The sequence below is a fragment of the Mastigoproctus giganteus genome, chromosome 10 (assembly GCF_048544385.1).
Source record: "Mastigoproctus giganteus isolate SK-2022 chromosome 10, ASM4854438v1, whole genome shotgun sequence".
Taxonomy (NCBI): domain Eukaryota; kingdom Metazoa; phylum Arthropoda; class Arachnida; order Uropygi; family Thelyphonidae; genus Mastigoproctus; species Mastigoproctus giganteus.
Window position 1 is genome coordinate 59,249,749 of NC_143584.1, and position 16,987 is coordinate 59,266,735.

General features: G+C 33.9%; 1 protein-coding gene across 2 annotated transcripts in view; it reads right to left on the reverse strand.

Moving 5' to 3' along the window:
* Positions 1 to 16,987, reverse strand: part of LOC150079048 (CD109 antigen-like) — a 1,092,235-nt gene that overhangs the window by 516,348 nt on the left and 558,900 nt on the right. For both annotated transcript variants that reach the window (XM_090384122.1, XM_090384121.1), the window contains exon 19: positions 2,588 to 2,705. In XM_090384122.1, the coding sequence (XP_090240248.1) occupies positions 2,588 to 2,705 (118 nt within the window). The remainder of the gene's footprint in view (positions 1 to 2,587; positions 2,706 to 16,987) is intronic.

A 16,987-nucleotide genomic window follows, 5' to 3' on the forward strand; every position in this document is an offset into this window, starting at 1 on the left:
GTACGTCAAAATATATTAAAGACAATATTATTCCATTTGAATTTTTACAATATATTTTTAAAATTGATTTTACAGATACTTTTCCAAATGTAATGGTTGTATTAAGAATTTTTCTAACTTTACCAGTTTCCTTGCCTTATAGATGAATAGAGTTTTTTTTTTAAATTAATCAAAAATTATTTACGAGTGACAGTGTCTCAACGACTCTCTAATTTGGCAATAATTTCAATAGAAAATTCACTTTTGGAACAAATAAACATAAAGGAAATAATTAATAAATGCGCACATCTTAAAGCAAGGAAACATAAATTTGCATAATTTTTTTTAACATTATAATTTTCCTTTTATTTTATTATTGTGGGTACAATTACTGTGATTTAGAATTTAAAGTTTGTTTCCAGAATTTCAGAATGATTTTGTTATTTTTGTTTGTTATTTCATTATATTATATATATGTTGAATTCTTTTCTTTTTTAATAAATTAATAATAATTATTTATGCCTCATTTTATTTTTTTAGTGCATCTTACCATTCTGTGATCACTTCCAACATTTACCTTGTTTGGGATGGTAACGTCATTCACAATATATATTCTGTTAGTGAGGATGAAGTTGATTTCATTAGTTGTTAATCCATTTGGGCTCTTCCATGTCCACTTTCTGTTCACCCTTTTCATTAAATTGATTTTTAATTGTGTTAAATTGAGTTTTATTTTGTTAAATTAAGTTTTATTGTCTTAAATCGATTATTAATTATTTTTTAAACTATTTGTTACTCTAATGTAAGTTTTTCGATTTTTTCGTTTTAATTTCTGGAGAGTATCATATGGAAGTGTTCTACATACTATATTGAAGTAAACGTCTCTTATTATTTTACAAATATTGATATCAACGTAGAATGTATTGAGCATTACAGCTCTGGTTCATACTATCTAATTGGTTTAAATACAAAATTATATATCATATTCATCATGATTTTCTGAACTAATGTTATCTGAAATTTTTGACTCCAACATGATCTGCTAAAAGAAATTTGATTTCTGAATAGCACATGTTAACATCCATTCCCTCCAAAACTTTATCTAGTTCTTCCTTGAATTTATTTAAGCTATCCACTTCCACAATGACAGATGGAAGATTGTTCCAGCAATCAAATACCTGCTGGCTAAAGGTAAATTTCCACACATCTGTTCTACAACTGTCTTTTCTCAATATGAATTTATGCCCCCTTAGGTTCATAATCTGAACAAGAGGAAGAATCCCATTAGCACCGAGCTTGCTCAAACCATTCAAGGACTTATACACCTCAATTAGATCAACTTGCAGGGGAACAAAGGGGGTGTTCCCCTCACCAATCTCATTGCCCTTCTCTGTACTCATTCCAACAGCTCTACATCTTTCCTAAAATGAGGCCTCCAGACCTGTATGCAGTACTCAAGATGTTGCCTGACCATTGCCTTATACAGGGGACAATGATATACAGGAACATAGCAAAATTCCTGTATATCATTGACAAGACACCATGAGCTACTCTTGCAGCCTTTTTGCGCTGCTCAGAAAACTACATATATGACTGAACAATTACCCCCAGGTCCTTTTCATTCTCCACTACCCTGAGTGTAGTACCACCCAGTTGACACATTACTCTGGGGTTACTGCTACCCGTATGCAGTACTTTACACTTGTCAATGTTAAACTTCAGTTGCCACCTCTCAGCTATACAGACCGCAGAACTCAATAAGTCTGCCATAGCTGAGCACTATTGGGAGAAACAACATCAGGTATCCCCTGAGAATGCTGGGGGCACATAGATTCTGGGACTGCAAGTGGCTGGAGAGTTTGTGGATTGGGTCATCTGGTAACAATAGTATGAATAGAGATAGGGGAGTTTGGCTCCACCCCGTTTTGGAGGCTGTGGTCCTTGCCAGAGATAAACGTTTTAATTTGCCATGCTCCTAGACCATTTCCAGTTCCAGTACACGTGAAGGGAGTGTTGAACATGTGCCTGGTCAGACATGTGTGCCGTGAGCCTGATATTTAAAGTTGTGTTGCTTGAACTTCATTATTGTTGAGAAGGGAGGCGGATGCCCCCCGAAAGCTTCAATGGTGTTTTATTGCTTTTAAAGTTATATTTTTAATGCATTTTAAAATTCATCAATTCAATTTTATTTGTTGTAAAGTAAATCAGTTTTTGTAAATTATTATTTTACAGTTTTTATTGTATCATTTCAGTATACTATCCAGTATTATTTTATCATTAAATCAGTTTATTTAAATGGTTGGTGTATTTGTCTAAACTTGTGGTATGTATAACCCGAACCTTAGAGGCCTTTTTGCAGACATACTTTTAACTTTAATTTTCCAATTCAAGGACCTTACAAGTGTGTGAAATTTCAAACATACCATTTAGTAAAAGTTTGACTATATTTAGGAACGGCAGAAAAAATTTCAGATTTTAATTATTGATTAGTGGTTAATGTGGGAACATTATTTCTGAGGTGGGTTACCTGATAGTTAACCCACCACTACCATGACGTTAGACATGAAAGATAGAAAGTTTCAGAATCTACATAATTAATTTTATATACCTGGGTAGTGGTTGGAGCAATTATCAGTCCTTTAACTGGATGAACTGCAAAAGCACTAATAACCCATGATGTCAGGGTTTCTGGAAGAAGACCAGACACTACACCAATGCCATCCTCACTGAAAAATTAAACAGAATTAATTTAATGGTGATTTTTCACGTAAAAATCAAATGCTAATAAATACACTGTGTGAAATTTATCATGTGGGTTAAATACTAATTTTTTTTTATTATTTAAAAATATATTAAAAAAAATAATAAAAATATATTTATTATTTATAGTGGAATATCAAGCCAAAATTTGAAGGGTACTTGGTCCATTTTAAAGTTGGAGGCAGAATAGTAAGAGACTAGTCACCTTAAAAATTCTGTCACAATACCCAAACTTGGATCTGAAATTTTGAAAAGAGTGTAATATTCTTTGGTGTAATGAACATGCCTACAGATGGAAAAGAGGTTTCAATTTTTCTACATCTGTAACTCAAAAAAAAAAACATTCAAAATTGCATAAAAAATGTATCAAAAAAAAAAAAAAAAAAAAAGAGTAATTATTCCAATATTGCCTATCACAAAAAATATGAAAACAACATGGTCTGCCTTATTAGACCCTTCAAATCCATCAAAGTCAAATGCACCACTCATACTCTTTGATTTAATTTTTTATAATTACACTTTATAATTACACCTTATATAGATGATGCTATATAAGCTTGCTTTCTTGCAATGTGAACCTAGTACTTAGAGGGCAATGGGTTACAAATACAGTCCCTTATACTGCTAGACTGTCACAAATCATCACATCAGCAGAGTTCAACTACTAAGCAATCAAATACATGAAAGAATTACCTAATTTTAATTGTACATACATGGAGGTCAAAACTAAAATTAAAAATAAGCTTAATTTTGTTTTTATCCACTGTCCCATATTTAACCATTGATTATTAACCATTCAACCAATAACTAGCTTACCAATTGGGAATTGTCAACCTTGGTAACTGAACCTTACCAAATACCATGTTTTAATAAAAGGCATACATTTTCAAACCTTTCTATAGGCAATTCTTTTATTTAGTTTTCTTGTAAATCTATACATCATCATAAACAAGGTCCAAGATAAATGAACAAAAAAATTTATTTAACATGGAAGAATAACAGAATATGCACTATTTTATTATATAAAGTGATTACACTATACAGTTAATTTATTTTACATTAATTTTTATTTATGTCACTGGTTTTTCTTTAGTGTCAATATTTTGGTGGAAATTGTCAGTTTCTGTGACATTCAAATGTATGTACCAATAATGTTATATATGACAGCCTGCAGTATTCATATTAAAAAATTTTTTCGCAGTGTACTATGGCTGCTAAATGAAGGTGTAAGTTATCTTCAAAATCATTATGCTATGTTTGTAGAAAATATACAGGTCTGAAGCATGCAAAGTGTAATCACTGGTGGCTCCCTGACATCCTTCTTTCAGGGAAGCTTTGCACCGTATGTATTTTGGAATACTGTGGGTGATAAAGGCAAGTTGAAGGCAACTCATTTCTTTTGTGGTAATTAAGAAGAAATGAGTTGTCGTTTTATATGAACAAAGCCCACAAACTATCAGATGATAGCTACTCAGATTATGTTATATATGAGATTTCAACAGTCAGGCCACACCTTGAGTACTGTACACAGTTTTGGAGGCCTCATTTTAGAAAAGATTTAGAGCTGGTGGAACAAGTACAGAGAAGGGTAATAAAATTAGTGAGTGGAACAAAGGGTTGCTGTTAACAAGAAAGGCTTCAGTTCTTCAAATTGCAGCATCTGGAGACTAGGCACCTGTGAGGTGATCTGATTGAGGTGTATAAGGCCTTGAATGGTTTGAGCAAGCTCAACTACAACTCTCTTTCCTCACTTCAAAGTAAGGAAAGAGAGTTGTAGAATAGATGTGCAAAAATTTGCCTTTAGACAGCGGGTGGTTGATTGCTGGAACAAACTTCCATCTGTCATTGTGGAAGTTGTTGACAGCTTAAATAAATTCAAGGCTGAACTAGACAAACTTTTGGAGTGAGTAGATATATGAAACAAGAAAGATTTTTTTTGGCTGATGCTATATAAGCTTGCTTTCTTGCATCATATTATGCCTCTACTAATGCTAACTCAACAGAGGAGATGCAACTAGGTAAAAAGCAGACATTAGGAGTTGAGGAAGGTAGAGCAGAACACTCTCACCAGTAATCAGAACAGTACCCATATCCTACATCTCCTTTGCTAATAGGCTAATGAGTCTCCTAATAAAGAGGCTAGACATACTGGACAGGCAACTTGTGTAGCTGAGACCCACTAATATTCATAAAATAGGACAAATGCTAACATATTGTGACTTTCTTTTGTAGAGTAACTGTGTCCTCATTTTGAATTTAAAATCAATGTTGTGAATTTAAACCAATTAAAAACAGAGTGATAAATAGAAATATTATAGGAATATTAAATTTTAGAAATGTTATATTTTCAGTCAGAAATTCTCTGATTCAGGAATAACTGCATCCAGGTAAGCTGTAATTAAAATAGTATTGAAGACAAATTCCTTAAGCTTGATGGGGGCTTTTTGTTTATACCATCTTCAAAGGGGAAGCGAACATGTGTCAAAGGCCATATTTATAGATTCCATTGCCATATTCCAAAAGCATAGCGGGGGGGGTGTCAAGTAGACGAAAGGAAGAGATGCAGGATAGAAGGAAAATTCCTGCCCCCCTGTATTTCGCTAGTAGTTTGGGAATTTGAAAGTTTTGAGATTTAGAACAGCTTAAAGGTTTTTTTTTGGGAGAAAGAATATGAAAGTTTCCACTCAGATATCCGGGTGTGTGACTACCCGTCCCCATTAGTAGAGGTCCTGGATTGGGGGGGGGGATTATGTGTTGTTATTATATTTGAACTTGTAGGATATTTGTTTTAGATCCCACTCCTCAGAAATTATTATTGGTCTATGTATGTTGATGACCTGTTTGTTGATCTTACTGCTAGAATCTCACTGGTTTCTAACTTCAGTTTTGTGTCTTGTTTGTCTAATATTATGGTGTTTTCAAAGGATGGTTAATGTCCTGTGTCTTAGTGGTGAGTTACCAACTCAGAACTAATTTTTTTGTGTCCGGTCTATTTTTTATTTATTATTCAAGGCTACTTTTAAAATGCTTTTGTGCTTTTGGATTCTTGTATGTAGCTCATATATATAATATATGAGGATGAAGGAATAAAAGCAAGCTTTAACCCAAATATATGCATGGTGATTAATTGGAAGTATAAAGGGAGATGAATTCCCAAAGCTTGATGAGGGCTTTTTGTTTATACCATTTTCAAAGGGGAAGCGAAAGAGATTTTTTTTTTGGGAGAAAGAATAGGTTTATTTATCTCTAAGTAGGTCTTTCAATACTATTCTAATTACATCTTACCCAGATGCAGTTATTCCTGAAAAAATCTCAGGTAAAAGAATTTCTAACTTAGAATATCATCATCATCATCATCATCATCCTCCTTTCAGGGATTTAGGCCAGATGGCCTATGCTGGTCCCAGTCCATCTTTTCTTCAGACATCCTGGATCTCATCTTCCAACTGGCCGATATTTCATAATCTTCTTTGGTAACCTTGCTAGATGCATCCTATCCCTCTGTATTTGTAGATTCTATCTATTATTGGATCAATACCTAATTCTTTATGAATCTCAGAACTTTTCTTCTTGTCCAATAAGCGATAGCCACTGGTTTGGCAAATAAATTTTATTTCATTTGTTTTTGTTTTGTTTCAAGAAATGAAACTTGGATAAATAAATTATCCAAGTTTCATTTCCATAGGGTAAAGTGGGTCTTGCTATCACCTTATAAGCTATTATCCTTGTATGCTTTTGAACTTTATTCAATTTTAGGACATTGTCAGTTAAACCTGTAACTTTTAGAAAATTGGAAATTTTTAATTCTATATCTTTTTCTTCCACATAAGAAAAATAACATCCAAAATACTTGAATGAATTTACTTGGTATTGAAGATGGTATTTTCTATTACTATTTTACTTCTGATTGGATAATTACCTTTAAATGCCATAACTTTAGTCTTTTGATTTGAAATTTCCATTCCAAATGTTTTAGCAATATTGTTTAAGGTAAAAATTGATTTCTGAAGTTCATCTTCATTCTGAGCTATTACTATTTGATCGTCTGCAAATAATAAAGTATTTAATTTAGTTACTCGATCAATTTTAAAACCACCATTGATAGTATTCTTCCTTTTTTTTACTATTGCATTTATATAAATATTAAACAGAGATGGTGACATTGGGTATCCTTGATGAACTCCTAGATTGATCGATCCATCGATTGATTGATTTCCATTCAGTTATACCAGAGTTAGACTTTATTGCAATTCTGTTATTATGATAGACATGCATTATAGCATTTAATAATTGATTAGGGATATTCAATTGTTTAAAAATTTTCCATAATCTTCCTCTAGAAACCATATCGAAAGCTTTCCTAAAATCAATAAATGCGAAATGTGTTTCGATATTCTCTGTTTTTCTCTATTAAAATTTTTAATGTAAAAGCTGGGTCAATACAGGATCTTCCCTTCCTATATCCATTTTGTTCTTCATATAAAGCAGGATCAAGTAATTTTGCTGACAATAATTATGCATATAATTTATATCCAACATTTAGAAGGCTTATTCCTCTGTAATTCTCAAATCAAGATTTGTCACCTTTTTTTAAATATAGGGATGACAAGGGCATTTTTCCAGCTTAGTGGGCTTGTTCTTTGGTTCGAAACTAAATTATAGAATCTTCTACAGGAATCTATGGAAATTATTACCAGCATATTTTATTAATTCCATGTTTATATGCTTTTGAACTTTATTCAGTTTTAGGACATTGTCAATTTCACTTGGAGACTTTCCAGATTTACTGTTATTTAAAGCAGCTTTAAATTCTCGTATAGATATATCTTCCCTATCTGTATTTTCGTTTAGTGATATATAACACAAGTTAGTATCAATTTCTGTCCATAAATTTTGGAAGTAATCTAACCAGGTTTCTTTTTTAATTATTTGGAGACTGGTATTTTCTTTAATGTCCTTATTCATATTTTTTATGATTTTATAAAAATTGGGTTTTTTCACTGATATCCCTTTCCATTTTTGATATAAAATGTTCCTACATTTCTCTATTTTTCTTTCTACATGCCTTTCCAGCTATTGCTCTTTTTCTTTTATATTCAATTTCTGATCCTATAGTTTTGCTGTTTTTTATTTATTCTTTTCCTGTATAATGGTTTTAATATCATTATCCCAGTTCCTGGTTCCTTTTTTTTTTTTTTTTTCTTTTCCATTTGCCTTTAGTTCCCAAACATTCATTTGCTATTGTAATGAGAATATTTGTTAAACTCTCCCATTTGATTTCTATATCATCACTTTCTTTGATGTTTTCTGACAATTGTTCTATTCTCTGTTTATAAAGGGTTCAAATACTTTCTTCATCTATTAGAGTGACTCTGAAAGTTCTAGTCAAATTTGATTCACTTTTCTGATTTGATTTTTTCCATCTTGGTGGCATCCTTAGCTTTCCTATTAGCAGATAATGATCCAATTCAATTTCATAGCTTCTATATACCCTGGCATCTGTAATCATATTTGCTAGTTTCCTATTGCCAATAATATAATCTATTACACTTCTAAGATTCCTAGCTTCCCATGTAAACTTGTGACATTCTTTATGTTTAAAAAATGCATTTATAATTTTTAATTCATTACCAATAACAAAATCTCTAAATCTGTTCCCATTTTTAATACAAACTGAAGGAAATCAATTTGTAATAAAAATAATATAGGGACAAAATTTGTAATTACAAATTACAAATTTTGTCCCTATATTAGCTCCATATGGCATATTACCCACTCGGGCATTCATATCATCCATTATAAGAAGATAGTCATTAGCATTAACCTCAACTTTGATTCTTTGTAACTGTAAATAAAATATTGTTGTCTTCTCTCCCTTCCTAAGGGTCATAGCAGCCAATAATTGTGAGATATCCTGTACTTATTTTCAGCCTTACTTCTAGGATTCTGTCATTCCAATTCCAGCATAGTAAGAAATATTACTTTGAAGTTATTTATGGATAAATATCATGATTACTGATTTTGCATGTTCTTCTTTATTCACTCCACTGTAAATATATGTACAACCCTCAGTGTCATCTGTACCTTCTGTTTTGTCTTGGTTTCTGTTATTACACCTATTTTGATGTTTCTTTCATGTAAAACGGAGTCTAATTCCTAGTAATCATGATGTAGGTATAAATCTATAATTTTTCAAATGATTTGGGAGATGTGATTTATTGTATTGCACTGAGCTTTGTCCTTCTTCTTGGACAAATGTTTCAATGAGAGCTTGCCAATAGCAAACTTTTAAAAGGATTTATGCTGAAGTAAGTTTCAGATGAAATATGGTAAGTGGCCCCCTCAGGTCAAGAGAATATATTATTATTATTAGCCATATGGTGCAAGGAAGCCTGAAGCAAAAAAAAAAAAAATTTTTTTTTTCTGAATTATCTCGAGAGAGAGAGAGAAGTAGAAGGGAATCATCAAAAAAAAGAAGAATGATAATATCCGGCTCAGGACCCTGGGTGTGCCAAGCCCATACTCACCAGATGTGAGGATGCCAAAGTGCCATGTGGTGACATGAAAGCATATCATGATAAGATGTTAATTTCTAATCAATGCATTCCTGATGTCTGATTCAGCTTTAATCATGAAGTCCAAGGATAACTGCTTTTTCCAGGATGAACCAAGACAATAGTCAGGCTGCATCTTGAGTACTGCAAATAAGTCTGTGAGCTTCACTTTAGCTGGTGAATACCTAAAAGTCACACTATCTATTGAATGTGAGTCCTCCACAATACCAGAGAAATGTTTGGAATAATAGTTATAAACAATTTAAAATTGGGCACTACTTAATTAACTTAATTAAATTCTAACTTATTCATTATCTTAACAGAAGTGGATAAAAGAAAAAATAATACATAACTTTTAATTATGTCAATTAATTTTTATTACAAAATTGGCATTCTCAACAAATACTTAAGCCGAATATATTGTGAACCATCAAATAGGCATACACATAATGCCTAAAATTCATATCTTATTTTTTTACAGAACATTTCTCCGACTCCAACAAAATTAGAGATGCTGATTGAAAGTCTAAAATATACTAAAGGAATATTAAAATATAATATAAAATAAAATAAATAAAATAACATATAAAAAAAAAATATACTAAAGGAATGTTAAGTGTTAATTAACACTTAACATCACTTTGATGACAATTTAAAGTCTCAAATTTTAATTTCTGCTTTGCATATACCATCATTGGGTTAAGAAGGAGATGAATCTGTTGGAATGAGTTAGACAATAATAACAAGAATAGTCAAATTATGGGCACAAAAATGGTTCTCTAAAAAGAAAGACTTCAGTTCTGTAAACTGTAGTACCTGGAAACTAGGCACCTGTGAGGTGACCTGAATAAAGTGTTTAAGGCTCTTATGGTTTAAGTGCAAAAAAGTTTAAGTGCATATAATTATCACTATAGTGTGGCACACTTTAGGTGCAAGAGCATCATTGGTCAGATGTGTAACAAGAATAAGGGCTGTTATCTGGATACAGTTTATATATGATTGTAGATATCTATTCTTTTTAGGAATGAAAAAACCTTCCCAACTTGAAAATAACTTTAAGAAGTTACTAGGAGTGATGAAACTGTGAGAGATTCCTGTGATGTACAGTATGGAGAATTCTATATGGTGTGCACATTCATAAGCACAGAAGTGGCACACAGGGGTTTCCTCTGAGAAGAAGAATCTTCTTCTTCTCTAAGAATCCTTAGACGAGGAAGAGTCACACTAGTTCGTAGCTGAGCTAGTGTGACTTCTTGCTCTAGGGATTGAAGAACTGGTTTTATATTTGTAGTTTGTTGTTTATGTGACCTTGCCAGCTTACTTTCCACTGGTTTCCAGCTATTTCATTTTAAAGCCTTCTTAAGGTATTTCATTTCATAATTAGAAGGGTTGAGGCTAACTTGGCAGCACTGTCATATTCCAGTCTCCAAAAGAAACATTTCTTTTTCTCCCATTCACCAAATATAGATATGGAGTCGAAAATTTACCAGAGGACAGGGTGAGAACTCTCAAAAAGGTTTCTTAGTGTGTGCAATGAGCTTAGGGAATCTGTGTATATTATACTTCTTTGAATATCTGATTTTATGTGTTCCACAGCTAAATTATTGCTGTTAATTCAGCAGAGTACAGTGGGGCCTCGACTTATGATGGCACTGACATCTGATATTCTCAAGAACCAATATACCTTACATATGATCTTTTATTTTAAGGACCAATGATATTTGCAGGTACCAATGGCTTTCCGATATAGCTGAAATGATACATGGGTGGAAATTTTCAGACATGTGCCGCACAGAACATCACTCATGCGATTGTTCTCAACCAATTAGCGTCTTTGTTATTGTTCAATGTGTGGCACATTGAACATCACTCGTACGACTGTTCTCAACCAATTCGCTGTTGTTATTGTTGTTATTTGGTTTTTAGGATCATTAGCAACTAAGGCCATATTGCTCTGGGAATATGCGGTGGTCATTCCCTGACCTTTCTGCATCCTCCGTATTTGGTGGTGATGGGCTCGAACCCCGGTCTAATCAAGAAGTGTGTGCTACGTACTGCTGCTCCTTCCCACCTGGCTAAGGAGGTGCCTAACCAATTAGCGTCTTTGTCATTGTTCAACGCGTGGCGTATGGAACATCACTTGTACGACTGTTTCCAAACTTAAAGCTCCATCAACCAGTGGAGTCGAATTGATCATTTCGATCAATTCGATCGAAATGATCCTGAATTCCACCCTTGATCATTGCCTCCATGATTTTCCCTACTACTGAAGTCAGACTGACAGGTCGATAATTTCCAACTTCACTTTAAAGCCACCCTTATGTATGGGAGATACATTTGCACTTTTCCAATCCAAGGGAATCTCTCCAGAGTCTAGTGATGCTTGCATAATTAGCCTCAATGGTTCAATGCACTCGCTTGCCGCCTCTCTTAAGATTATAGGGTATATTCCATCAACTCCAGGAGCCTTACTGGTCTGTAGGCTCGAAAGTTTTTCCATTAAATAATCTTGTGAAATTTCAATATCATTAATTACATATTTTTTAACTTCACTCCCACAATTTCCCATTGCCACAAAAGGTTTTTCATTTGTAAATATCGATGCAAAATAACTGTTGAGTTCATCTGCAATGGCAGATGGTGTATTTAATACTGTTCCTTTCACTTACGTAAAGGTCCGATCTGGTTTGTCCTGCTCTTCTTGGCATTTATATATGTGAAGAATTCTTTATCCCCCCCTCTTTGCTCTGTTTGCTAGTGATTTCTCAGAAACTGCCTTTGCCTGTTGAATCTTTTCTGTGGCTCTATTACACATCACCTTGTAACTTTTATAGGCTTCAGTCCTTTTTATTGCTCTGTAACCTTTCCATGCCACCTTTTTCTGCTCAAGTAATGTGGCAACTTCACTATTCATCCAACTTGGAACCCTCCTCGTGGAGTATTTTTTTAATGGTATATACGCATTCAAGGCATCTGTGATTAATGTTTTAAAAGCGTACCACAGTTCAAATGTATTCATTTTCTGCATGATATCTATCCAGTTAATAGAGGCCATGTAGTACCTTAAGGCATCGTAATTTCCTTTTCTGAAATTAAAACCCATTCCTTTGCCTTTTACTTCTGCTACCTCTCTCGTCACCATCCACCGTAGAACTCCGTGATCACTTCCTGCTACTGGTTCCTCTACTGTCAGTCCTATTATGTCATCTAATTCATGTGTGATGATGAGGTCTAGGATATTCTTTTCTCTAGTACTTTCCCTGACATGTTGATACATATAACAGTCATCTAGTTGATTTAAAAATTTTGTTCCCCATGTCGAGTTTCCTTCCCATCTACTCCAATCAATTAGAGGCAAATTGAAATCACCCATAATAAGGCATTGACGCTTACTTGCCCATTCCATTTGCATGTAGAGGCTTTTGTCATAATCTTCACAATCACCTGGTCTGTCGATTACTCCTACTTGCATTATACCTTTGTTTCCAACTATCTCACACCATACAGACTTTATACTAGCATGTGAATTGTCTGAATCCGGGAAAGCTATCGTCGCACTCAGGCTCCTTCTGATAAGACGCATTACCCCACCACCCCTTCTATCTACTTCTTCTAGGTTCAAAGTTAGTGTTCAAAACAAGGATGTCATCTATATATTGAAATGCTAAAACGTTATGGTTGGGGTTGCTTGTGGTATATACTTCTCTGTAATAGTGCAAGAAAAGATTAGAAACTGAACTGGAGATTTGGGAACCCATGGTTACACCAATGGTTTGCTTATATGTGTGTTTGCCATCGTAGATAAAATTATTAAGCAAACAGAGATTAATATAATTGTTCCATATATTTTCATTGATATGTAATGTTTCCTTGTATCTGTGATAAAGTTGTTTTAGCATGGATACAAGTAAGTTGTGAGGAATAGAAGTGAAAAGGTTTGTGAAGTCACAAGTTTCTATACTAGAAATGGTGATATCAGATTTGAGGAAAGATGGATCGGTTATTATTTATGGTTGAATATGGATGAAAGGTTATCATATAAATAGGGTTAAATAATTTAAAGAATTGTTTAACTGGGAGGTAACAACCACTGTTTTTTGAACTAGTGATTAATCTGAAGCCAACAGGTTGTTTATGAAATTTGGCTATCATATACATATGTATAAGAAGGGTAGGGTAGAGTTTTTTTGTGCAAAGCTATTAGTTTTTTGATAGTGGATGCAGTATTGAGACTACAAGGCATGAATGTGGAACTATTATCTATTTCATTTTTAAGCTTGGTGTAATAAAACTGCTTGCAAAATATGGCAAAAGTTGTTGGAAGCTTTATCCACTGAAGTTATGATAAAATTGTCTTGTAGTTCTTTGATGTATTTATTAAGATTGCAGAATGGTGTGTAATGGTGTTATGTAGTTTGTAGGCATCTGAAACTGCTTTTATACTGTCATGATAGACTATGGTGACCCAGTTTTGGAATGCTTCATGTGGTATAGTGTATTTAAAGGCCAGTTTATTTGTAAAATGCATGAGTGAGATATAAGTTTTTATTAATATTGTCTAGATTAGCTTTATGTATCGGTCTGAATTAAAACCTTGTTCACTGCAGTGAAACTCTTGTTCACTGCAATGAACAAGGGTTTCAAATTCAGACCAATGCATTAAGCTAATCTAGACAATATTAATAATTGATAATATTAATAATATTATTAAATAAAAATAAGAAGTGACTGTAAAGAACTTTTGCTCAGTTGCTTGATCATTCAGTAATGAATGTTGTCTGGTCCTATACCTCTTTGCCCAGATACTCACAGGTGCACTTTTTAACTTGTGTATTGTGAAAATTGATTATACACTTCATCCCTATTGCAGGGAAAATTTATCGTCTGTTTCTCCAGTTCTACCTTCCATCTTTGGAGTAAAATGATACTGCTGAGGCCTATGCAAAAGTCGCAACAAGGGCATTCACAATTTATGGAGGTTCTACTATACTGTCTCTGCCAGTTTATAATTGTGAGGGGATTGTCATGATATCTGCCATTTATTTTTATAATATTTTTCCAGATTTGATGGGAAATTGTGGTATACCTAGCCCACAAATTTTGTATTTAACAAGGTTGGCTGTAGTTGGATTTAGTCAGATGTTCCAAGTTCCCTTTTGTTCCTTTTTTGGCAACAAAGCAAACACTATTCCAACAAGTTTTCATAGAGTTTTAGGTATGGCACTATCAGCTGCATATAGTGCAGCTTTGATAACGTACTTGACATCATCAAGGGGGATGAGCATTGTTTTATCCTCTGCACCCCCAGTGCTGCCATTGTTTGGTATTTTGTTCATTCAGCTTTCTCAAGTTTCCATTTAGGATATCTATATGGGATATTGGGTATTTTATCTAATTATTTTATTATGACTGGAAAATGGCCACTGAGGCATTCCACTTTAACATAGGGAATACCCTTGGAGAGGATGCAGATAGGTGCAGCACTTGTGCCTGATGGGAAATGAACGTATGTTGGTGATCCATCATAAAGGAGAGCAAGATTTTTTTCATCTATAAGCTGTTCAAAATTGTTTGCCCTCTATAGTCTAAAACAGTGGTTTTCAACTGGGGTGCTGCAACAGCATTCCAGGGGTGCCACGTAATTTGGGTTTAAGTTACTTAAACTTATTGTTTTTTTTTTAAATTTATATGTTTATTTCATTATAAAAAGGTATACAGTTTTTTAATTTTGTGGTGATCTATAATTGATAATTTGTATTATGAATTGTAATTTTGTTTATAGTTATATTATTATAATAACTATCATATAACATATTTTTTTAATATTATATATATATATATATATATATATATATATATATATATATATACAGTGAAACTTCTCCTAACGGACACCTCTCATTAACGGACATCTCTCTACAACGGACATTTTCAAATTCCCCAACTCACCTCCATTGGTTTTAACGTGTTTTCAGTTTCTGTCTAGCGGACATTCTCTGTAACGGACGCGGACAGGCAATCTGCACTTTTTCGTTTAGATTAGCACTTAATTTGATCTCCCCATAACGGACTGCGGGGGAGCTGACGGCCCTTTTTCTAGGAACCTTTCTTCCACGTATTGTCTCAATCGTGTGTTTATTTTCTATTTCCGATTTTCTGAATTTTATCAAGGTTTACGTCGCGGTTCTAAACCCTTTTTCGAGAATTTTAAGGCACGTGTAAAACTTCTGATGAATTCGGTGTGTGCAGGGGGGGGCAGGAATATGGTCTGCCTTTCGTCTTTTCAGTTTCCAGTTTTGTTCAGTGTCGTGTGAAGTGCACAATGTCTTCTCGTAAACATTTAACTTTAAAAGATAAAGTCGAACTCATTAATGCGTATGATGGGCAAAAAAATAGTGTTCGCAATCTCACTGCAAAATTCAAAATCGGGAAGATGCAGGTAAGCGACATCCTAAAGAAAAAAAATGAACTGCTCAAACAATTTTGGCAACACGGAAATGATCAGGTTCAAAAATCATTCCTGAAAACTGTTGGACTTCAAATTTGTCGCGCACGTGCTAAAAAAATTCCCATTAATGGGCCTATTATTAGGGAAAAGGCTTTGGAAGTTGCGAAATCTATGGGAGTAAATGAGTTCAAAGCTTCTGTGGGATGGCTAGACAAGTTCAAAACTCGGCATAAAATTTCTTGGAAAACCGTAAGTGGTGAAGGTGGATCTGTTGATACTGGGGTTGTAACAGAGTGGACCGTCAAATTGGAAGATTTATGTCGTGATTTTGAAGCTAAGGATATTTACAACTGTGACGAAACAGGGTTGTTTTTTAAAGCTCTTCCTGAAAAAACAATGAATCTAAAAAACGAAAAGTGCCAGGGCGGAAAAATTTCTAAGGAACGCTTGACTGTACTATCGTGTACAAATATGCTGGGAGACTCTGAACAACCTCTTGCTATAGGAAACCCACAAAATCCTCGTTGTTTCAAGGGCATAAAGTTGAATCTTTTGGATGTTGACTGGAAGTCTAATAAAAAAGTGTGGATGACACGAGATATCATGAGCGAATGGATAAGTCGCTTTAACCAAAACATGATTCGTCAAAACAGAAAAATTATTCTTTTCATGGATAATGCTGCATCTCACCCACACATTGAATTGTCCAACATTCAAATCATTTTTCTGCCACCAAACACATCTGCAGAGTGTCAGCCCTCAGATTAAGGGATAATAAAAAAATTTAAACTTCACTACAGAAAACGTGTTTTAAGACATCTCATTGCAAACATGAACGATGTAACATGTGCGAGTGACCTTGCAAAGAAATTCAGCATCCTAGATGCGATTCAATGGATTTCCTTTTCAGTAAACACAATTAGAAAACAAACTGTCGTGAACTGTTTTGTAAAGTCTGGCTTCTCAAACGCAAAAATTGAAGTTGTGAACAGCAATGTGGAGCACCAAGAAGAACAAGAACTTCAACATATATTGATAATGTACGATACTTCCGCTACAAGTGACCCTGGCTACAAAGATATAGACTCGAACCTCACTACAGAAGATGGTGCTCTAGATATCAATGACATTATCATCGATATTTTTCAAGAAGTTCCTCATGAGGATGAAGAAATGGAAGGAGGTCATTCTGTCGAAGAACATATTAACGACGAACCACCGATGAAAATAGAAGAAGCGCTCATAC